Consider the following 23,705-nt stretch of genomic DNA (forward strand, 5'->3'; position numbering starts at 1 on the left):
TGGAAAGCAAATCACAAAAGGTTTCTAACTTGAGCCATGTTGTTAAGCTCCTGAATTTTGGGGGCGGGGAGGGTCTTTACCCTGGCAAGAGCGAGTCTTTGCGACAGGATAGGCCTTCACCCCTCCTGGCGGGGGTCGCTTCTGGCATTTGGGCATATTCAAAGTGGATGCATCTTGCCATGCTTCCCTCCCGCCTCCTGATGAAATGGGGAGGCCCCCTTTCTCTCCCCCATCTTCCTCCTCCCCTTCCCCCACTCCCCACTCCTCCATTGGGGAGGGTGCTGCTGGCATGTCCGCCTGGCGGGACTGGAGGGGGGGGCAGGCAGGCAGGCAGAAGCAGCCCAGCGAATGTGGGCGAAAGGTGAACATGATGCTCTGGCTTACGAGGGGGGAAGGGAGGGCCATGCGCAGGATCAGCGTCCTGATTGGCTGTGGGGGGACGAGCCCCCAGCAACCTGAGATCTGAGGTCAGAGCTTTCTCTCTCTCTCTCTTTTTTAGTTAGTGAGGAGTCCAGTTTGTACTGGGGGAGGTGTACAAATGCATAAGCCTTGTCCAGTGTCGTGGGTAATCTGTAGACAGGAGCTGGGCTGAGGAACGTAATGGGTGTGTACATGACCCTTTGCACGTTCCGGGGAGGAGGGAAGTGTTGGTCTCAGTCTCTGAAAGGAAAGCAAAATGAGTCCCCCACTTAATCTTCTTTCCGTGGCCTCCCTCCCCCCTCCTTGCCCAAGCAAGGAAGAGGGAGGAAATATATTTCCTTGGTGCTTTTAACTGTTTCCGCTAGATGAACATGATTCTATGATTCTATGATTCTATGAACACTTCAAGCAGAAGGTGGCAGCTCCTCCCCCCCACCCAAAAGCCGAAATAAAATGCCTTACATTTCCAAGATGGATATTAGAGGCAGTGGACTGTCTAATAAGAGAGCGAGCAGCGAAGCAGAAAAACTCTGGTTCAGATCTTCCTTTCCACTGTGAACTCGTAATGCGTCCTTCCAAAGCTCTTACTTTTCAATCTTCCACAAGCTCTAGTTTGCATTTGTAACCCTACTCTGACTTCCAGGGGGGTGATGTAAGGATTCCTGAGATGATACTGACTCCCGCTGAGTGCTTGGGAGGTAGAAATGGAGTCGAAATACTCTGCATCACCCCCAGTATCCTGGGACAATCTATCCTTCAGATTTCGTGTTTTTTTGAATTTTGCAATGCTGTCCTCTGCTTTGAGGAAAGTGCTGCATATCCTAAGAGAAACCGCATTTAGAAATGTGTTGCCTTTTGGGGGAAAACATTCACATAGATACTAATCTATGTGCAGATTTCTCAAAATTTAAAAAAGGTGGATCGTGGTGGCGACAGGACAGAACAGGATATTGAATGAGCGCGTGCAAAATGGACATAAGATGGAGCCAGACCGATTTATCTCGCTCTACTTACAAAATTATGCCTGGTGAGGAGAAGGTGGAGGAAGAGGGGTTTTCTCCCCACCATACTAGCCTTCCCAGCCATGTGATGTAATCAATGGGGACACTTTATGATCTTTTGGCGCTGCGCTGTATCTGTCTACTTTTGTCCCTCCAAGGCTTTGACCCTTTGCAGTTCAAACCTTTGTTTCTTAGTTTCTTTTCTTTTTGTTAAGTTTGCACTTTTCTCCCTTTTTTTGGTAGCAAATAAATTTAATTTTATTTTTTTATGGGACAGACCAAGGAAAACACTTCTGGATGCTAAGTGAATGGGACGGAAGGGGCTGCCCTGAGTGACGCGGATGCTGGCTTTCAAAAAGGGGGTTGGACAGATTCGCGGAAGGATGCTAAAACACATTGGGAAGCCATTCATAAATGAGATGAAATAAATCAAGGTGGAAGAGGAGGAGGGGTCTGCCTCTGGCTTATTGGTCATGATGGATATGTAGAACAGCTTGCTGGATCAGGCCAGTGGCCCACCCAGTCCAACATATCCTGTTCTCACAGTGGCGGACGAGACGCCCCCCCCCCCATCGGAAACTGGCAAGCAGGACTGAGCACCAAAGCACACCTCACTTGCTGTGCTTTCCAGGAACTGGTATTCGGAAGCCTTGCTTGTACAGTGGTACCTCAGGTTAAGTACTTAATTCGTTCCGGAGGTCCATACTTAACCTGAAACTGTTCTTAACCTGAAGCACCACTTTAGCTAATGGGGCCTCCCGCTGCCTCTGTGTCGCAGCAGCGCAATTTCTGTTCTCATCCTGAAGCAAAGTTCTTAACCTGAAGCACTATTTCTGGGTTAGCGGACGCTATAACCTGAAGCGTATGTAACCTGAAGCATATGTAACCTGAGGTACCACTGTAGAGGCAGAGCACCCCTATGACTAGCCTTGAATTCTCCCAGTCCTCTTTTGAAGCCATTCAGATTGGTGGCCCTCTCGGGGGGGGGGGGGAGTTCCACAGTTGGACTATGTGCTGCTTTCTCCATGTGGCCTAATCCTTTGTCATAAGCTTTGTCAGGAGGGGCTGGCCGGGCCTTATTATGTCTTTTGCGAAAGCTCTGGCATGTGATTGTGGTAAATAGCCGTTACACAACCAGAAGCAGACAGGTTGTTGGCCTGCCCGGTCCCACGCTACACCTCGGTGGGGATTTATAGCGGCCGGCAGCTTTTGTTGCTCCGCAAACTAATCTCAAAGCTGTACGCCCGCCACAATGTTGGCCGCCGTGCTGTTTCCTCCGGATAAGTTGCAGGGGATTGTTCACCTTGTCATTTGTTCAGATCCCCCTCTGAATCACTCAGGGTTGGTGAGATCATCTACACCCACCTTTTGGCTCGGAGCCGGGATGCCGTATTTGGGAGGGGGGCAACTGATGGCCCCCCGGATGCTGTGGGTCTCCCAACAGCTCCAGCTATAGCATGGTCAGCGGTCAAGGATGTTGCGAGTTGTAGTCCAGACACATCTGGGTGGCCACATGTTCTGCATCCCTATTTCGTAGCTCAAATATCCCCATTCATACTTCCTACAGTAAACCTGGTTTAAGTTCTGATCTACCAACCGCTTCTTCATTTAGTGGGCCTGATCCAGCAAGGCTCCACTTACATTCTTATGTCTGATTGTTCTGTTTCTGTCCCACCTGAGCTCCTTTGCAAATAGAAAATGTCACACAAGTGATCATTTTTATAAACCAGCTGGGGCACTTTAGTTTTGTCCGTTGAGAATACTTAGTCATAGGAAGTGAGTCAGGCGATGGTGGTGTCTGAAGGGTGGATGATGAAACATGACCTAGGGGGCTCATCAGTCAGGGAGCAGGGGTTGGGGGGTGGGAAGGAATGCACAAAGGTTGGGTTGTGAGGTTTCACTTTGTTTTTGATCTGTGAACCAGTTCCCCACATGCACATCTGTGCAAAATCTTGAAATAGGACCTATCAGTCAGATTTTTTTTAAGCTAAGAAAAGCAAGCACGCAGCAATATTTTTCTTCAGCCTAGCATGCATGTTTAAATTGCACATCCTCAGATGGCTCACTTCTGAAAATTCAGGTGTGTGGCTCCTCTTCAGACCCAGTTGCTGAGAACAGGGACTCATTCACAGCTGCCATGGGCAGCCTCCCCTGGGTTTATTTCTAGGATGCTTCTGTATCTGGAGTGAGTGGTTGATTGATCTGCTGTGGAACTTGGGGGTGGGGACAAAGTCTGTTGCTGCCCAGTTGCAACACCTTTCTCGCTCCTCTTCTGTTCCTCCAGCAAAGGCTTATTGAAAGGAAACAACACCAGAGCAGGGAAGCAGGGCAGAGACCCAACAGGCACCCTCATCTGAAGCTCACTGGCAGGACAGACCCTGCTACCTACCTATCTGTCTATCTATCATCTATATCTATCTATCTATCTATCTATCTATCTATCTATCTATCTATCTATTTCACTTTTCTGAACCACCCTTCATTCAAATAGATCCCAGGGTATCCAAAAAAAGAACAGAATGTAATTTAAAATAAAAAAATAAAAGCGCATCTAAAATACTGTAACAACCACAACAATAGCAAAATACAAAACAAGCAGATCCAGAGGCAGACAGAATCCTGCCCCAATTTCAGGGGCTGAATCTCACCAGACGCTGCTCTGAGTAGACCCATTGCAATCAAAGAACGCGGCTAACGTAAGTTCGTCGAGTTGAAAGATGGATCTTGCATTCCAGGCGAGCAATTGAGGGGAGCGGTTTGTTTATTTAGTTCGCAAAATTAATTTCGTTTCATAAAATCTATACACCGCTTGATTGTATAAAAAACAAACCGACCTCCCACGTGCTTTACAAAAAACAACAACCAACCGTCCAAACAATAAAATAATCACAAAAAAGTCACCAACAATAATTTAAGACCCTCTGATCGGTCATAGATGCTGTAGTTGAGATTCTCGCATTACAAGGGGTTGGACTAGATGACGCTCAAGGTCCCTTCAAACTCTACCATTCTATGAGTCTTGATGCTCATGTCTCTGACTTAACTTTAAAGTAGTTAGAAAAACGTCCCTGCCTGTCCCTCTCTGTATGTTGCAACACAAATGCACACAGGTTGTGTCATCAAAGAAATTGACCTCCCTGTGGACTTCCTGGAGTTTGTTCAGGCAGGAATCAAAAAGCGTCCGAACGGTCAGTGATGAGTTTGTGTGCAGGCAGCGGGGGGGGGGGACGCTCTCCTACTAGATTGATGCAAGTGGCAGTAGGCATGCGTTGTTGTTTTTTGCTTTTAATGACAAATACCAGTCGTGGGTTTGGAGAGAGAACCGGGATCAAGGCTGGAGCAGGTATGGAAAGGGGGAACCTCCCTTTTTCGCTCCCTCTCCAGTTCCCGGCAGACATCACGATTTACGCAGTTGCTGTTTGCGCTGAGAAGGAAACTTTCCAATGCAAATAGGAGGCAGCTGCAATATCCTGATCCGCCCCTCCACTCGTGTTTAACTTTGACAAGCAGTTTGGCCTTAAAATGGCATCAGAACCAGATTGGTTGATGATTTATTTGGGGTCCCTTCTCCCCCACCCCACCCCCAAATTGGGTTTCAAACTGCTCCGATTATTCTGTTTTATTGTGGCTAGGCAGGCTGGGCACAATTTCCCCAGATATCCTCACGGAGCCTCGAAATGGTGATTTCCTGCTTAGGATTCTCAGCTGGCGAGAGAAGAACTCTAAAATATTGCATTTTACTTTTTCTGGTTTTGCTTTTTCTGCTGTGATTCCTGCATTGCAGGGGCTTAGACTAGAGGACTCAATTGGTTCCCTTCTAACTCTACAATTCTGTGGTTCCTCATCAACCCCCCCCTCAACCCACTTCAGCTTTGGAGCAGCCTGAGAACCACCCCCCAAAACAAGGAGAGAGCTAACTGGTGATTGCCGCCTTCCAGCAAATTTCACCTTGGCTAAATAAATTGTGGGTTTTTTTATTATTAGGAGGGGAAGAGTGAAGAGTTCCCTTGCCCCACCAGTTTCAAACATAACTGTATTCCTTGTTCTGGTATCTCCATTTTGCCTCCCCACTGCATCAGCTCTGTCTAAAATCAAGGCTGCAGTCCTAGGCACACACTTTACCTGCGAGTAAGCCCCACTCAACACAGGGGGAATTGTTTCTGATTAAACAGGCATAGGGTTGTGTCGGATGAGACGTTTATTTCTATTGGATTGGTTGGGGGGGGGAGCACAGGCTTCCCAATCCCAACCCCTTTGATGCAGAAGGAGTTTACTCCCAAGTAAGTGTACGTCAGATTTCAGCCTCGGGTGCTGAGCTGTAATAACTTGTTGTGCTAACACGGGATGGGTTTGTTTGTTTGTATGACGCATGCCTCTTTTGCAGTTAAAAGTGTTCTGTTTAACCAGAATGATCCCCCCCCCCCGCCGCCGCCCATAAAAGTAGACTCTGGAAAGAAAGAGCATTGGGTTAGGAGTCGCTGCCATCGCTGTGAACCAGGGGGGGTCAGACTAGATGACCCTTGGGTCCCTTCCAACACTATGCTTCTGTGTCATTTCCGCTCCCCCACTGACCCATTCAGTTGCTCAGCAGGGGCAACGACAGATCACAAACACACAAATACATTTTACTTGCTTTGTGGAGAAGGGAATGGTACCTGTAGAGTCCCTGTTTTTGCTTTTGCAGGGGGTTATTGTGGGGCTAGAGAGGATGGGATTTGTCCCTGGGCAGGGCAAGTTCCAAGTGCAGCATGGCAAAAACTGCACTGCCCCTTTCTTCTGGTCAAGAAGTGCAAGAGGATGGGTCGAGTCGGGCCCAATAGCAGGGAACCAAAGGATTGGCCTCTGCAGAAGTGAGGCTACTGTGGGGGTTTTTTGTTTTGGTTTTTTAAAGAGTAGGGGGGGCAGCAACTTTTCAAAACTCTCTTTAACCTCAAGGAGCAAGTCCTCATTGTCTCCACATACAGTTTCTGCAGAGCACCCAAATACTGCTGGGGAAAGGGCAGTCAGGCATTGTGACTTTTGGAGTGCTTTGTGTGCCTTTCTCTTAAACCAGGCGTGAGGAACCTGCAGGCCCTCCAGGTGTTGCCTGACTACAGCTCCCATCAGCCCCAGCAAGCATGGCCAGTCACCTGGCAGGATGGGAGTTGCGGTTCGGCATCATCTGGAGGGTTCTCCACACCTGTCTGAAAGTCGGAATGATGAGCCCTCATAGTGAAGTTGGGAGGGACTGAAGCGTGAGCTCCTGGCAGAGGCTAGATTCGAACCAGGGGTCCCATCTTGATTTCTCGAGCTGGTGTGGTATAGTTGTTAAGAGTGTCGGACCAGGACCCTGGGAGATCTCCACTCGGCTATGAAGCTCCGTTGGTGACCTTGGGCCAGTCACCTACGTTCCACTTAACCTACCTCACAAGGTTGTTGTTAGATATAAAATTGAGGGTGGAGGGGGAAATCATGTACACTGGTACCTTGAGTTACATACGCTTCAGGTTACAGACTCTGCTAACTCAGAAATATTACCTCAGGTTAAGAACTTTGCTTCAGGATGAGAACAGAAATCGTGCTCCGGCGGCCCGGCGGCAGCAGGAGGCCCCATTAACTAAAGTGGTGCTTCAGGTTAAGAACAGTTTCAGGTTAAGAACTGACCTCCGGAACGAATTAAGTACTTAACCCGAGGTACCACTGTTACTGTATACCGCCTTGAGCTCCGTGGAAGAAAGGGGAAACAGAAAGACAGCAACATGCTTCTATATACCTCTCTCTCCTTTAGTTACTAGGCTATGCCAAGTTATCTTATTTTGGCAGACACCTCATGAATGGTGTGCAGCTTGGTTGTGTTTAGGGTTTTTTTTTAAATAATAATAATAATAATAATAAATTCCTGCCCTTTCCCTTTTTTTCTTTCAAGTTTGTATGGAAGCATGTTGGACAATGTCTGTGGTTCTCTTGTGCTGGATTTTCTATGAACTTCTGCCAGGGCCTGACAGCTGTGTGGGCGCCTTTGAGATTAGGGGAGGCCAGTTAGCAGGAGGCTTTTCCTACCTGCTTTGATGGAAGGCTGGTCCAGGAAGTGGGAACATCAGCTAAGTCCCCCGCTCCTTCTGACAACCTCCTTCACTGCGGGGCTCATCCCTTGGGGTTTTGCTGAGCCTTCGGGTTTGGGTTAATTTGCGGACATGGGCTTGTGTCCAAAGCAGTTCTTAAGTTTCCCGTTTTGGATTTGCCCTTGCGCAATGGAACATTCTCTCTCTCCGCCCCCCCCAACACCCCCCCACTAAATTTGTTATGGTTCCTCTTTCCCAAGTCTCCAAAGCTGATTTGAGAAAGGTGTGTGGAGAAAGGAGAAATGGGGAATGAGGGCTTTGGAAGATGGAGCAAGCATGTGTTCTGCTGCTGTCAAGGAGTCTTTGTGATTCCTGCATTGTAGGGGGCTGGACTGGATGACCCTTAGGGTCCCTTCCAACTCTACAATCCTATGATCTTGCCCAGAGCATCACGGACTGTTACAGATGCTCAGGTTTTTTCCGCAGCAGCCAGAGGTTTTCCAGACTGTTCTGGGATTCCTTGGAAGCTTATTAGTGACTCCTCCTCAAGGTTCTCACCATTCTTTTCTTCTTTCTTTTTTTAAAAAAGCTTTTCTTTATAACTTTTCCAATATTATTCATTATTCTTATTCATTTCGTTTCCACGCTGCTTTATGTTTTAAAGAAAGAATATCAAACGGGGTTTGCAACACGTCAAAACAACAGATAATCCCAGAATAAAACAGCGAATGTAACAAGGGCAGCTGTGGCAGAAAAGACTGGAAGTTTGCTGTGCTGGGTCTCCTCTTGTTTTGCTAGGTGCACTCTGTTCACGAGGGGCAGCCCTGAAGCCCCAGAGATGTGGCCACCCAACCCACCATAGCTGTCAACTTTCAGATTTGAAAATAAGGGAGCAGTCTCACCCGTCCCGGGGACAGTCTACAGGATATCTAACAATCCGGGATAGCAGTGGGAAGCAGCAGGAAACAGCGCTGGAATAAGGGAATTTCCCGCAAAAAAGGGAAGGTTGGCAGCTATGCAACCCACACTAACAGGAGCTGGATGCTAGCCCAGCAGACTGCAGCTGCTTGGTTCCAGGTGCGGCATGCCAGTTTCTGCTGCAGCATTTTTATCACTTCCAAGGGCATAAAACACGTGATGTAGCACAGAGTACCTTGTGATGCTCAGTTGTTGCTAGACCACGTCTGTCTTCGTCCCTAAGCATTGGCCGTGCTGATGGGAGTTGTAGTCAAAGACCCTTTTGCCCATCCCCGGTTCATAGAACTTTGCAGTTAGCATGCAGTTGAACACTCTTTTGTCTTTGAAAAATAAATTTTCAAAAAAATCAAGCAGTAACGAACATATCTGGGGATGCTGTGGTGAGCCTTTAAGGTAAGCCTGCAAAATTTGAAAATCTGGAATCTTGGGAAGGGCTGTAGCTGAGCAAACAGAGCAGCTGCTTTTCATGCAGGTTCAATCTCCAATGACATCTCTAGTTAGGGCTGGGGCAGGTTCCTGTCTTGAGACCCTGGGGAGCTACTGCCAGTCAGTGCAGGCGGTATTGAGATAAATTCCAGGAAAATGAAGAAGAAAGGGTGTGAATTAAACCTTAACGTATGTATTTCTCAGAAGCACACGCAGCTTTCATCATGTGGTAACCGGGTGGTAACAAAATCGGATCGTTTGTTTTGGGGAGATTGTAAATGGGCATTTGAACGTTGCTCTCCCACATTGAAATCTCTGCTCCGCTCTCCTGCCATGCAGAATGGTAACGTTGGGAAGCTGCTGTTATTTTGGCCAGGAAACGCAGACCTTGGTGTTACCATGTAGAAACTGAGGAAATTTGCTTCCAGAGTGTTTGGCCATGATGAGGGCTACAAACTTTTCAGCACCCATTTATTCTTAAAACAAGCTTTCGTTCCATATTGCAGTATTTGATCTTGTAGGATTAGGGGCTGGTAACCTTTCTATACAGATCTGTAAGGCTGATCTAATGCATTAGACTATCAGAGGAGGACAAATGAGAGAGAGAGAGAGAAAGAGAGAGCGCCTGTTTCAAACACCCCCCCTGGCCAGAAAGAACCTGGTGCAACTGTCTAATCCAGAGATTTTCAACCTTTTTGAGTCCACGTCTCCCTTGACCAACTCTATTCTTTCTGTGGCACCCCTGTGGGGCTCAGGAGCCCTGTTACGTCGCCCCTTGCCTGCAGAGCTGGCAGCCTCTCACCCTTTTTCAAACACCCTCCCTTATGGAGTGTTCCCTCGGCCTCCTCTCCTATCCCATTTCCTTGGGAATCCTCTGGGCAGCCGCTGCTGCCATCCCTGGTCTCTCCCCCCTCGCCCCAAATAGAGGTGCCTCTCAGAGGCACCATTCACCAGTGGTTCTTGTAGCTGGGGCTGCTACAATAATCAGCTGTGCAAGCCCTTGGGAGGCAGAGACAAGAGAGGGCATCAGAGGAGGGAAGGAAGGAAAGAGGGACAGAGGCCAGTGTTGCCCATGGCACCGCTGACCGTCATTTAAGGCATCCCAGTTTGCCATGGCACACTGGTTGAAAACCAGTGGTCTAATCACACATCCTGTCTCATTGCCACCCATCTTACAAGGTTGTTGTGAGGATGATTTTGGGAGTGGGCCACGTTCACACCTTAGATTTAAATCACTATGCTCCCACTTTAAACAAGTGTGGCTTTCCCCAGAGAATTCTGGGAGTTGTAGTTTGCTAAGGGTGCTGAAAGTTGTGAGTTCCCTGTGAAGAAGGATGGATTATTAACCCACTTTGAGGGGAATAGGGGTGGGATCCTCCTAATGACTCTCTCAGCACCCTTAACAAACTATAGCTTCCCGGATTATTTTTTTGGGGGAGAACCATGGCTATTTAAAGTGGTATTGCCGTGCTTTGAGTGTATGGAGTGAATGTGGCATTCGTGTCTGTGTGTGTGAAAGAGAGAGAGAGAGTGAGAGAGAACATTACCTCATGGCAGTAAAGCTTAAGGGTATAGCCAGATTGTCCTAAAAGCAGGTTCACATGGCTCCTCAAATTCCTCCCACCCCAAATTGAGAGAGAGACCATCTGGGATTAGCCAAGGCCGGATCCCGGATCCCACTCTCCCAAAACAAAGAGCCACTGTGACGTGGGTGGGAACAGAAAAGGGGCTTTGGGCATCCAAAGCTGCTTAGTTCAGCCTGCGAAAATCAGGGCCCCTGTTTTGCTTTCCCGTTGCGGCTGAGGGAGAACCCCTTCTCCACCCCCACCCCTACAATCAGGCTGGTGTCCAAACTTGGTGGCCCCTGTTAACCTCCAGCTTGAAACAAGCCCCTAATTGTCGCTTTCGGCTTAGCCAGAAAGGAGGTGGGGAAGGGGCTTTGCCAAAGAGCTGCTGGAGAGATTCCATGCCCGGTTTTGCCCTCTTTTGTTAGGGAGGAATAACAATAGTGGCCTGTTTTCTTCCTATCCCATCTCAGAGCTGATATCCTGAGAGAACCGTTTTTCTTCATCATCATCATCATTATTATTAATTTAAAATCGTATCTTTGCTTTCCATCTTATGGAACACACGAGCCCAGGGAAAAATGAGAGACAATATGATAGCCACCTTCAACAAATACGTGAAGGTCTGTCCCATGGAAGATGGAGCTAGCTTATTTCCTGCTGCTCCAGAGGGGAGGACTCAAACCAATGGATTCAAATGACAAGGAAGGAGATTGCGACAAAACCTTAGGAAGAACTTTCTGAGATTAAGGGCCGTTTAACAGTGAAGCAGACTCCCTGCCCACAGCTTGCAGAATGATTCAAACGCTTGACTTCACAGGTGCGGTTTAAGGGAACCCTTGTTCAAGGGGCTGCCTGAAGGTACCCAGGGAGCAAGTGTTGGAAGTTGTCGCTTTGCCCGCTGATTAAAAATCTGCCTTGTTTTCTCTCTTCTCTCTCCTCCCCCCCGCCCCAAGCAGATGACGGCTCGGTTGATGCTGGCTGTTGGAGGAGCAGTCCTAGGATCTCTGCAGTTTGGCTACAACACTGGAGTCATCAATGCCCCACAGAAGGTGAGAGCTGAAAGGGAGGAATGAATGAATGGCTTGCAGTTTCTCTGATGGGCAAACCATCTGATGGGCAAACCCACGTGGCCTCTGTGCTGGTCTTGTAGGAGGCAACTTGTTCATGGTAGGGAAAGATGTGCTAGCAGGGGAGGACATCCGAGGCATGTTCAGTTGACCCCCTTAGGAGAATGCAACTGCTCTTTCAGGGGTTCCGAGTATACAGATACGTAGTGCTCCAGGCCTAAAGGGTGTAAGAAGGGGAATGGCTGTAGCCCAGTGGTATAGCTTCTGCCCTGCATGCAGGTGGTCTCAGATTCAATCCCAAACAACATCTTCAGGTAGGGCTGGGATTGTTCCCTCTCTGAAACCCTGGATTGCCTCTGGTGGTCAGTGCCGACAGTACTGAGCTACGTGGACAAACGGCCTGAATCAGTATAAAGCAGCTTCTTATTTTTCTGGACCAGGCCGAAGGTCTGTTTAGTTCAGCATCCTTGCTTTCCATAGTGGCCTCTGGGAAAAGCCCTCAGCAGCCTTTCCCTGGTGTTGCACCCCAGCAACCACAGGTATAATTTCTCTGTCAATGGAGGTTATATCTGGACTTAATAGCCCTTGTAAATGTGTGGGCTGCATGTAGCCTGATTCGACTGGTTGTGCAGAGGTTCCTTGTGGATACATTATCTGCACAGTGCCGGTGTCTTCCTGCCCTTCTGTGTGGGTCCAGCACATGCTGTATAGATCCAAGGCTTGTCCATACCTGCTTGCACGGTTGCCTGTGGCGAGTCAGGGCTGTGTCCAAGCAACCAAGCATTTAAAAAGTTGTTTTTTCCCAGCTTGTGCATGAACGGGCTATGAATTAGTTTCATAGAGTTTCCTATTGCAAAGCGGGGTGTATGAGCACCTCTTTTAATTAATAATAATAATTTTTAAAGGGGTGCTCATAAGCCCCTGCTTTGCAAAACTGCAAAAATTATTATCAGTTGCTTTTCCTTGCACAAGGAAAAAGCAAAACACTCCACAGATACATTAAAACCAATAGGAAAAATACATTAAAAATATCCCACCACAGATAAAGGCCACAGATAGAGGCCAAAGGCCTGGTTATAAAGGAAAATTGCCCTTTGAAATGCAGAAAATGCTGTGCAAGGTGGGAAATTCAGGCTCCCTCCCTCTGCTCCCCCCTTGCCCACCCCCCAAAAATAGCACATCCGGTTAGCCAGCTTACTGCCAACTCTAATGGGATTTGTTAAGCTGGTTCCCAGGAGAATTAACAGTCCCTCTTGTGCTGAGTGTTTTGTTTAAAAGGACTCGGGCGGCAGGAGGGGGGTGCGGCTGCGTCATTCTCAACCCTTCTCGGCTAATACTCACCCAATGCCCCTGAGACGGATTCCAGAGTGGGATTTAAGCATGCCCAGGATGATTTTCAGACCGTGGTCTGGATCAGCTCCATCTCAAGATAACGTGGAGCTGGGAAAGCTTTGGAGAAGGCAAGGAAAATGACTGGGGAGTTGGAGCCCTCCTTGCGAGAAAGGGCTGTCAGTTTGATTAGTCAGGGGCACAGTAGAGATTTAGAAAACGATGCATACTGTTGCATATACACGATGCATATATTCCAATAATAGGAACATAAGAAGCGGCTTCATATACTGAGTCAGACACTACTGGTCCATCTAGCTTGGTATTGTCTGCACTGACTGGCAGCAGTTTTCCAGGGTTTCCGGTTGGGGGGCATCCCCAGCCCCACTTGGACTGAACCGGGGAGCTTGACATGCAAAGCAGGTGGTCCGCAACTGGGATAGAACTTGCAGCCTTTGAGTGTATGGACCCACAGCCACAAGAGTAGTAGTGTGGCATGGCTAGCAGCCTGGGTAGCTAAAGAGAACTTCCTTGGCCAGAGACAGTATACCTCTGATTTCCAGGTGCTTGGGGGACCAGCAACAGGAAGGAGTTTTTTCCTTTGTGCTCTGTCTCTGGGTTTCCTGGGCTGTTCCTCACGGGATGCAGGTTGCAGGATTTAGATGCACCACAGTTTGATGTGACGGAGGGGGCTGCTCCTTCGGCAAACTAAGAAAACTGACCTTCCTCACCCTGATTATTCCAGAATAATAGAATCCAAGGCCAAAAGCTCCCCACCCCAAGTCATAATTGTTGTACTAAGCACATAGCCAGAGCTGCTGAGGTTAGACACATGTTTATTTGAATTGCCAGCCAATGATAGTTGCAAAGCACTGGCATAAATGATATTCCCTTGCTTATTCTGAGATTCCTTTAATACCCTCCCTGCTGCCTCTTTTAGTTGTGCTTTAATCTGTGCACTTGCTACTTAAGATATTAAACCAAACTGCATTGAAGAGAGATTGCCCCGTCGCTAATTAAATAATCACTTCTTTCACTGCAACAACTGAGGAACAGCTTTCTGAGTTAACAGCTTGGGGCCAGTTTACCTGCCCACTTGACCGCTCCAATCCATGGAACTGGCACTGTTAAAGGTGCTGTATAATACCCAGTTCCATCCTTGTAAGAAATCAATCTTCTGGGGTGCAGCACCCACACTTTGGAACTCCCTGCCGATTGACATCAAGCTGGTGCCTTCGCTGTACTCTTTTTCAGTACCTCCTTAAAAGACTTCTGTGTTCAGGAAAGCCTGTCCAGATAATGTAGAATGTTGTATTTATTTCTTTTTAGTAACCAGTGCTTTTGAGTATTTTTAATACTGGCACATTTAATGTTTTATATGGTTGTCAACCACAAAGCTTTCTGCATTGCAGGAGGTTGGACTAGATGATCCTTGTGGTCCTTTCCAACTCTGATTCTATAAGAGGTTGTTTTGTTTTGCTGGATTCTTTTGTTTACTTGAGTTTTGTCAAGTAAACAAATTATTTATTTGAGCTGCTTATATACCATTTAAATTTAAACAAAACTCTGTCAGATGCCCTCCCGTCAGATGTCAGGAAAATAAACAACTATCTGACTTTTAGAAGAAATCTGTTTAGGGAAGTTTTTAATGTTTGACGTTTTATCGTGTTTTTCATATTCTGTTGGGAGCCGCCCAGAGTGGCTGAGGAAACCCAGCCAGATGGGCGAGGTACAAATAATAGATTATTATCATATTATTATCGTCAGGGCTTTTGTGACTTAATGGTAGAGCATCTGCTTTGCATTCAGGCCGTCCCAGGTTCAATTCCTATCTGCATCACCAGGTAGGAAAGGACCCTGTCTAAAACCCTGGACAATTGGTGCAGACAATGCTGAACTCGATTGAACAGCCCTTATTACGATTGAGGAGGAGAGTCTCTCAATTCTGTCTTATCTCTTCATCGAGCCCTTCGTAGACCCGCCCAGAGCCTTATTTAATGGTTCCCAGAAAAGCAGCTGTGCTAAGGCTGTTGCAGGAGAACCAGTCAAGCATCTTTTTGGTGCCACAAGACTAAAACGGATTACGCCGTAAGCTTTATCCGATGAATAAGGGGGGGGGGCATTGCATCTGAGGGAACGGACTCATAAAAGCATCTGGAATAAGACGTGTGTTTGCCTTTTAGGTGCCTCACATTTGACGAAGTTTTCTTTTAAAGACACATCAAACAGGATGGGGGCGGGGGGTGCAGATGTTACTGGACTCCAGCGCACGCCATCCCTGACTTTGACTACACTGGCCCAGGGCTAATGGGAGTTGGAGTCCATCTCCACCTGGAGGACCACAGACTCTCCACCCCTGCAGTATTGCTCTGTGGTGATGGTGTGGGCTCACCTGCGGCTGTCCAGATGGGAATGGACTCCAGCTCCAGCTCCAGCCAACAAGGTCAGCGGCTACGGATGAGGGGAGTTGTAGCCTAGCAGGACCTGGAGGGCTACAGGTCTCTCATCCCTGATTCATGAAAACGTGAGGCGAGTTTGCTGCTTGTTAAGCTTTCAGGTTGGTTTTAACACCGTAGTTTTGAGCTGATTTAGCACAGTCCTGAATGGAGATGAGCAAAGCAGTGGTTCGCTTGCCACTTCCAAAGCCCTGCTGCTGCCTTTTCCCTTCTCTTCACATGGAGCTTTGGTTTCTTTAATCCCCCCTTCCCAGTTTGGTTCCCATGGGGGAGAAATGAGCTTAAAAGAAAACACCATTAAATGCAGCAGAATTGTCCAAAAACAGTTGGGGTTTGCCGTCTCCTCGGGTGAGAGAGGAAAGAAGGAATCCATTGCTTATTCCGAACATGCAATGTGAGCTGCCGGGTCCTGGCTCGTGAGTTATTCTTGGAATCCTGTTTAAATAATAATATATATATTTCTAATACTGTAAACAAACAATAGCACCTGTTGGAAATGCAAATGGCAAAGAGTACATTTCCTCCAGGATGGAGAGGTTGGCCTCCAACAACAGCATTTGCCCTATTTTGTGAAGAAACTAAGAATTTAAATGCAGTTCTGAGGGACAGAAGGGGGATCTCTTTCCCCATTGCTGAATTCTCCCCGCCTTCCCCCCCTCCCCTTGCCCCAGTCCATTCCTGCATGCCTGTGATGACTCCTCATCCCATGGTGACTCAGCAAAGAACCAAACCTCCAGGAAGTTACACTGTATGGCATAGGATTTTATTTTTTTATGAACTGGTGACAGAAAAGCACCTGTGCAAGACTCTTGTTTCCTTCCAGGTGAGGATCACCTGGTTGGCTGGGTGCCCTGCCAAGCTCCTCCTCGCTGCCACCTGGTGGAGAGAGTAATCACCACCTTAAAGCCCCAAAATGATATTTTGCCGACCAGATGTGTTGGGACTAAAGCTCCCCCATGCTATTTAAGCTAGTCTTTGGGGAGAAAAAGAGCTGATCACAACAATTGTTCATAAACCCATCCAGTAAAAAAACTTTAAAAACATCTAAAATCAGAGACTGACTAACCATTGCAGTTTTGATACCAATAAGAGCCAAAAAAATCAAGCATCTACAAAATTAAATCTTGACCCCAACAAAAACTCCTAAACAGCACCCTGCCCTAATATGAGGCATCCTGAGCAGCAGGTCTTGCAAGACTGGCAGGTAAGATGGGCTCTGGCTGCAGATCATGAAGCCTCCAGATTTGATCGCCTCTGAATTACTGAATGCTAGGGTATGTTATTATATTGCAATTCACTCTGAGTTTATATCTCATTTTTTAAAAAGTGACTAGTAAGTCCAATAAATCATAATTTAATCATCAGGACAGATGGAAGGAAGTCCTTCTTCAGACAGTGCATAGTTAAAGTATGGAGTTTACTTCCACAAGAGGCAGTAATGGCCACCAACAGGGATGGATTGGAAAAATTCGTGGAGGAGAGGGCTATTAGGGGCTCCTAGCCATTCATAGCCATTATGGAGGCTATTATCTGGCTGCACAATCCGAGGCAGCAGTGCTTCCGAATACTAATTGCTGGAAAACACTGGAGGGGAGAGGGCTCTTGTGCTCGGATCCTGCTTGCGAGTTTCCCATAATGGACATCTGTTGGCCACTGTGAGAACAGGATGCTGGACTAGATGGGCCAATGGCCTAGTCCAGCAGACTCTGCCTATATTCTTAATAAGAAATGGTGGCAAAGGGGTCACCGGCTTCATGCCCTGTTTGCAGGCTTCCCTTTGAGGCATCACTGCAGGGAACAGGGTGCTAGACTGGATGGGGCCCCCTTTGGCCTGATCCAGCCTCGTGGCTCTTCTTACAGGATACAAAATGTGGTAAGCAAATAAACCATAAAATTTGGTTCAGTTCCTAGCCCCATGACACTTCTTTGCCCACTAAAACCCACAATGGATTTACAGTGGTACCTCAGGTTACAGACGCTTCAGGTTACAGACTCCGCTAACCCAGAAATAGTACCTTGGGTTAAGAACTTTGCTTCACGATGAGAACAGAAATCACGCAGCGGCAGTGGGAGGCCCCATTAGCTAAAGTGGTACCTCAGGTTAAGAACAGTTTCAGGTTAAGAACGGACCTCCAGAACGAATTAAGTTCTTAACCCGAGGTACCACTGTACCCTAATATTGGGAAGAGGTTTTGTTTTTACCAGGTGGCTTGGTGTTTCGTGTCTCAACCTTTTTAGGACCTCTGAAGGGCAGCTACCAATCGTAAAAGTGGCCGCCTTGAGGGATGGCTCAATTCACGGGGTCTCTCCTTGCTCTCTTCCTCTGCAGGTGATTGAGGAATTCTACAACTACACGTGGTACAACCGCTATGGGGAGTACATCAGCCGCGGCACCCTCACCACGCTCTGGTCCCTCTCGGTGTCCATCTTCTCGGTGGGCGGGATGATTGGGTCGTTCTCGGTGGGGCTGTTCGTCAACCGCTTTGGACGGTGAGCGCTGAGCTTTTTTGGCTTTCCGCGGTTAAGGGCCCTAGTTCGGTGCTAGAGCACCTGCTTTCTGTGCAGAAGTTCCCAGGTTCAACTCCGAAGGGCATTTTTCCAGGTAGGGCTGTGGGAGAGTCTTGCCCAGAATTCTGGAGAAGCCACTGCCCGTCTGTGCAGGAGATACTGAACTTCAGGGGCTCAGTATTAGACAGCTCCTTATGTTCCTGGCTTGTTTCATTTGTGCTGTTTCAACACCCTCTCATGCTTTTTCTGGAGCAAACACAAATCCAGATCTCCTTCAACCATTCCTCATAAGGCTTGGTTTCCAGACCCCTGATCATCTTGGTCTCCCTCCTCTGCACACCTTCCAGCTTGTCAGTATCCTTCTTAAATTGTGCTGCCCAGAACTGGACACAGGGCTCCAGGTGGGGTCTGGCCACGGCAGGGTGGATTTGATTTAAATCGCTAGTCAGTAAGACTTGATTTGAATCATTTTTTTTACAGAAAGACTCATTCTTGCTGGTATAACCTTAATATTGACAACCAGATGAAGGTTTCATTTTTGGAATAATAAATTTTCAGAGTGGTTTTTACAGTTACACAAAAAATTACTGATTTGGTTATACTATTAGAAATACATAGACAGATAATTATGAAATTATTGTGAGGTTTAATAAATTAACTGTTTATATTTGGACAGCTTTTCTGCTGCACTTCCTTGGAATGAGAAAAATAATCATTTCCTTAATAAAAATTTAAACAATTTGTTTAACTATGTATCCATGTTTGTTAACTGATGTGGTTAAACGATTAAACTAAGACTGAGTTTTAGCACAGATGACAAATCCTTATTTCCTGATGAACAGCCTTTGGACTATGATGTAACTTAAAAAGAAAACTATCTTTAGAAAGATTTTTCCTCCAAAAGCATTTTATTTTAAAAATGCAATTTAAATCAAAAATTTCCAATTTAAATAAAAAAATCTGATTTTTTAAAATTTTTTATTTATTTTTATTTTAAAAAACACATTGATTTTAATCCACCCTGGGCCAAGATGGAATAGAGCATTACTGTCGCTTTCCTTGAGCTGGACACTCTACTTCTGTGGATGCCCCCACTTAGCCCAACTTTTGTTCTCCTGCAGGCGGAATTCTATGCTGATGTCCAACAGCCTTGCCTTCCTGGCTGCAGCGCTAATGGGTTTCTCGAAGATAGCCAGCTCCTTTGAGATGTTGGTCCTCGGTCGCTTCATCATTGGGGTGTATTCTGGCCTCACCACAGGCTTTGTGCCCATGTACGTGGGGGAGGTGTCGCCCACGTCCCTTCGGGGGGCTCTGGGGACGCTTCACCAGCTGGGCATCGTCGTGGGCATCCTCATAGCACAGGTGAGGCAGGCTCTCAGTGGCTCCCTCTGCCGGGGGATGGGAAACGGTGCACCTGCAAAAGGGGTCGATGGGGGCAAATGGTTTTTCCGGGATGATGGGAAACCGGTTCATTTTGAGGGTGATAATTATCCTGTGCAAAAAGTCATTACCTCCTGGGCTCCCCTTAAATGCATGCATACCTGCCCACTTGACTGAATGAGGTGAAACCAGTGTTCAAAACTCCCATTGTTCTAGGCGCATTTTGCAACAGGGAATTTCATTAGCACAAGCAGTTTCTGAGCTCTGGGGGCAGTACTGCACCTAAGATTTCAGATTAAAACCACCGAGTGGAAAGAAAGGAGGACCCTTTTCTGCCTCTCCACTTCCAGCTACTATCTGAAGACTGGAGAAGAGACCCTCTTATGAATATTAGAGGGGTGGGCAGGGGAAAGACTAGACCATGTGAAAAGCGAACATAATATTTTAGCTGCAGTTCATTCATTTTCAGCTTTGTATTCTTGTTATAGAAATGTGTGCCTAGACATTCCATTGTTGTGCCCATAACCTAGGTTTAAGGTGCCATTTAGCTCCTAGTTTTCATATCTCAGTTTCTAACACTGGGTGAAACCTCTGATTTCAGTTTGGAGAAGGAGCGTGCTTTAGCTATCAGTGTTTTTGTTCTCCAAAAAAATAGAGTCCCAGCTACACAAATCTCCCAGGGACGGGTGTGGTGATGCTTTGCACTGGGCCAAGCAATTACGATGGACAGAGGCTGCCTGCTTCAGTTCCAAGTATAAATGTCAAAGGGGAAAGCAATAAAAATGGGACAGTTTAGCATACAACTTCCGTATGTTGATTTGTAACACATAGATGCAAATTGAAGCTGAGTTTCAGAGGGAGAGTTGCTCCGTAAGCAAAGTGTGTGTGTGTGTGTGTGTGTGTGTGTGTGTGTGTGTACGTGTGTACTTTATTGGAGTAGCTAGAAGGCATAGTAAATGTCAAAAGTTTGGCAATGACTGTGATCACTGCAGCCAGATTAGTCAGTGCAAGACATTAAAAGTCAGATAAAGGAGTTGACCATCCTACAGTGTTGAAAAAACACCACCACCCATATAGGCTATAGCACTTGCATATTATGAAAGAGATATTGGAAGGATGTGCACTGAACACGTTGATTGAAGAATGGAGTCTGTTAATTATGGGAATGTAACGCTGTGTTCAGCCTTCCCTACTTTCATTCCTATAATCTGACATTCTGCTAAAAGAAGAACAATAACCAAAGACCCCCAGTAAATAACCACAGTGGATAAACTGTGATTGACTTCTTGTAAATGGATGCATGACGTTATGAAACCGTGTTTACATGTGTAGATGAAATATTGTGGGTTGTACCTAGTGCTAGTCCAATCCAGGACAGACCTGGTGAAATGGACACGGTCAAATTAGGTCCATTAATTTCAGTGGGGCTTACTCTGAGTAGAATTCGGGTGGATACAAGTGTGTGTTTTATTTGTAACTATTTTGGGATGTACCCATAGAATCATAGAATAATAGAGTTGGAAGAGACCACAAGGGCCATCGAGTCCAACCCCCTGCCAAGCAGGAAACACCATCAGAGCACTCCTGACATATGGTTGTCAAGCCTCTGCTTAAAGACCTCCAAAGAAGGAGACTCCACCACACTCCTTGGCAGCAAATTCCACTGTCGAACAGCTCTTACTGTCAGGAAGTTCTTCCTAATGTTTAGGTGGAATCTTCTTTCTTGTAGTTTGGATCCATTGCTTCTCTGGAGCAGCAGAAAACAACCTTTCTCCCTCCTCTATGTGACATCCTTTTATATATTTGAACATGGCTATCATATCACCCCTTAACCTCCTCTTCTCCAGGCTAAACATGCCCAGCTCCCTTAGCCGTTCCTCATAAGGCATCGTTTCCAGGCCTTTGACCATTTTGGTTGCCCTCCTCTGGACACGTTCCAGTTTGTCAGTGTCCTTCTTGAACTGTGGTGCCCAGAACTGGACACAGTACTCCAGGTGAGGTCAGACCAGAGCAGAATACAGTGGCACTATTACTTCCCTTGATCTAGATGCTATACTCCTATTGATGCAGCCCAGAATTGCATTGGCTTTTTTTAGCTGCCGCGTCACACTGTTGGCTCATGTCAAGTTTGTGGTCAACCAAGTTTGTGGTCATGTCAAGTTTGTGGTCAACCAAGACTCCTAGATCCTCCTAGACCCAGCTCAGCTTTGTTCAGAGTAAGCCCATTGAAATGAATGGACCTGTCTTTCAATTTTAATGGTCTGCTCTGTGTAGGAGGAGCATTGACTAGAACCCAACATTTTTTGCAAGAATTTTTTCTTAAGTGGGGAGTCAGGACAGGAGATCTGAGGCCTGGTACAAAAGACTGTGTGTGTGAGAGAGAGAGTGCTTGTGTCAGCTACCCCATAACAACACCCTGAGAGATCCAGGCAAATGTAGAACTCTCAAACACTGTTACCCCTCCAAGATTCAGAGTTCCCAGATTAAACCTGCCTCCTCTTCCCTACTATGTCAGGCAGTCCTGTTTAGGGAAGCTTTTCATGTTGGATGAATCATTGTATTTTAATATTCTGCTGGAAGCCGCCCAGAGTTGCTGGGAAAACCCAACCTGATGGGCGGGGTATAAATTATAAATTATTATTATTATTATGTCATCCTCTACAGGTGTTCGGCATGGATCTGATCATGGGGAGCGATAGCCTGTGGCCGCTCTTGCTGGGGTTCATCTTTGTTCCTGCCTTGGCGCAATGCATCCTGCTGCCCTTTGCCCCAGAGAGTCCCCGCTTTCTCCTTATCAACCGCAACGAGGAGAACAAAGCCAAGAGTGGTGAGCAGCCGCCTCCTTGCGAAAGAGGCCTTTAGAGTGGGGCCTGCACATGTTCAGTGCCCATGGAGGCATGTGGCACAGTGGTAGCATGCTTCTGGGTGGAGCTATGTGACTGAGGTCATGTGCTGTCTTATCCACTGCCCTGGGATCCCTCGAGATGAAGGGTAGTTTAGAAATGTCACAAGTAAATAAAATAGTTGCTGCAAACATCGTGAGATTAAAAAGAGAAGAAAACACAGGGCTCGTGCACATTTAATGTGTAGCTTACTGTGTGTAATTATTAAAGGTATAAGAGCCCTCTCTTATTCTTTCTTCCCCCCCTTCCTTACTTCACCTGCAAGTCATGAGTGCATCTCACCTGATTCCTCCCTCATTTCTCTTCAGTTCTGAAGAAGCTCCGAGGGACGACCGACGTCAGCAGCGACCTCCAGGAAATGAAGGAGGAGAGCCGGCAGATGATGCAGGAGAAGAAAGTCACCATCCCGGAGCTTTTCCGCTCGCCCATGTACCGCCAGCCCATCCTCATCGCGGTGGTCTTGCAGCTTTCCCAGCAGCTCTCTGGGATCAATGCGGTAAGTGGCTGCAGGGGAGCAGAGGAGCTGGTGGTTGGTTCGAGGGTGAAGAGGCTCTGCGAGTGGTCTGCTGTCGCAACACCATTCGTGGCTAGGAATCTTCTCTTTGCCCCTTTCCTCCTATACCAGGGCTAATTGCCGATTAAATCAATCCTATATGCATTACGGTGAGGACTAGAATCTTGTTTTATTTTTAGGGAAAGGCTATAGCTCAGTAGCAGAACACTTGCTTTGCTTTCAGTCCCCAGTGGCATACCAGGTAGGGCTGGGAGAGACGCCTCAAACTCCAGAGAACTGCTGCCAGTCATTTAAGGCAATGCTGAGCTAATCTGATGTTCTAACTTGGTATAAGGCAGCTTCCCGTGCCCTGCGATGCTGGATTTGGGACACTGGTCCTGTGCAGGTCACCTCTTTACATTTCTTCTTTCTTTTTCCTAGGTATTCTACTATTCAACCAGCATCTTTGAAAAATCCGGGGTGCAGCAGCCTGTCTACGCTACCATCGGGTCAGGAGTTGTAAACACGGCCTTCACGGTGGTCTCAGTAAGTGCCTTCCTTCGCTGCTGGCCAAAGGGGGGTGCTCCAAATATAGTGGCAGGGGGCATATGCAGGGGCTACTTTAATACTGGAGCTCACTGGTGGCAATGGTGTCCCAAATATCTTGCGGTCTCTATCTGCAGTTGGCTGTATCCAACTAAGTGCTACTCAGACTAGACCCATGTTAGTTGCATTCATTAACCCCTCCCAAATACAGGCCTCTGATATTTTTTAAAGATAATGAGATTTGTGCAGGGTTCCTGGAGGCAGACACTGGGGGAAGTCCCTCTCTGTATGGGACCTCTGCTGTCCAAATTGAAACGGGTGGCTCTTGTGCTCCTATGCCAGGCATAGGCAAACACCGGCCCCCCAGATGTTTGGGACTACAATTCCCATCATCCCTAGCTAACAGGACCAGTGGTCAGGGATGATGAGAATTGTAGTCCCAAACATCTGGAGGGCCGGAGTTTTCCTATGCCTGTCCTGTGCTGTCGGAGGAGTATGCCTTGCTGTGTTTCTGCACAAGTCCTTGTTCTAGGTCTGTCTCTTCTGGAGTCATTCTGCCACTTTGCTGCAGGAGGAGCGACTCAAATGA

At 47.2% G+C, this 23,705-nt stretch overlaps 1 protein-coding gene across 2 annotated transcripts in view; it reads left to right on the plus strand.

The window, feature by feature from the left end:
* SLC2A1 (solute carrier family 2 member 1) overlaps positions 1–23,705 on the plus strand; it is a 41,316-nt gene that overhangs the window by 11,824 nt on the left and 5,787 nt on the right. For both annotated transcript variants that reach the window (XM_083628766.1, XM_083628765.1), the window contains exons 2-7: positions 11,391–11,483; positions 17,616–17,776; positions 18,916–19,156; positions 21,839–22,001; positions 22,386–22,573; positions 23,012–23,116. In XM_083628766.1, coding sequence (XP_083484892.1) covers positions 11,391–11,483; positions 17,616–17,776; positions 18,916–19,156; positions 21,839–22,001; positions 22,386–22,573; positions 23,012–23,116 — 951 coding nt within the window. The remainder of the gene's footprint in view (positions 1–11,390; positions 11,484–17,615; positions 17,777–18,915; positions 19,157–21,838; positions 22,002–22,385; positions 22,574–23,011; positions 23,117–23,705) is intronic.

The sequence above is a fragment of the Podarcis filfolensis genome (genome assembly GCF_964270895.1).
Source record: "Podarcis filfolensis genome assembly, chromosome: 8".
Classification (NCBI taxonomy): Eukaryota; Metazoa; Chordata; class Lepidosauria; order Squamata; family Lacertidae; genus Podarcis; species Podarcis filfolensis.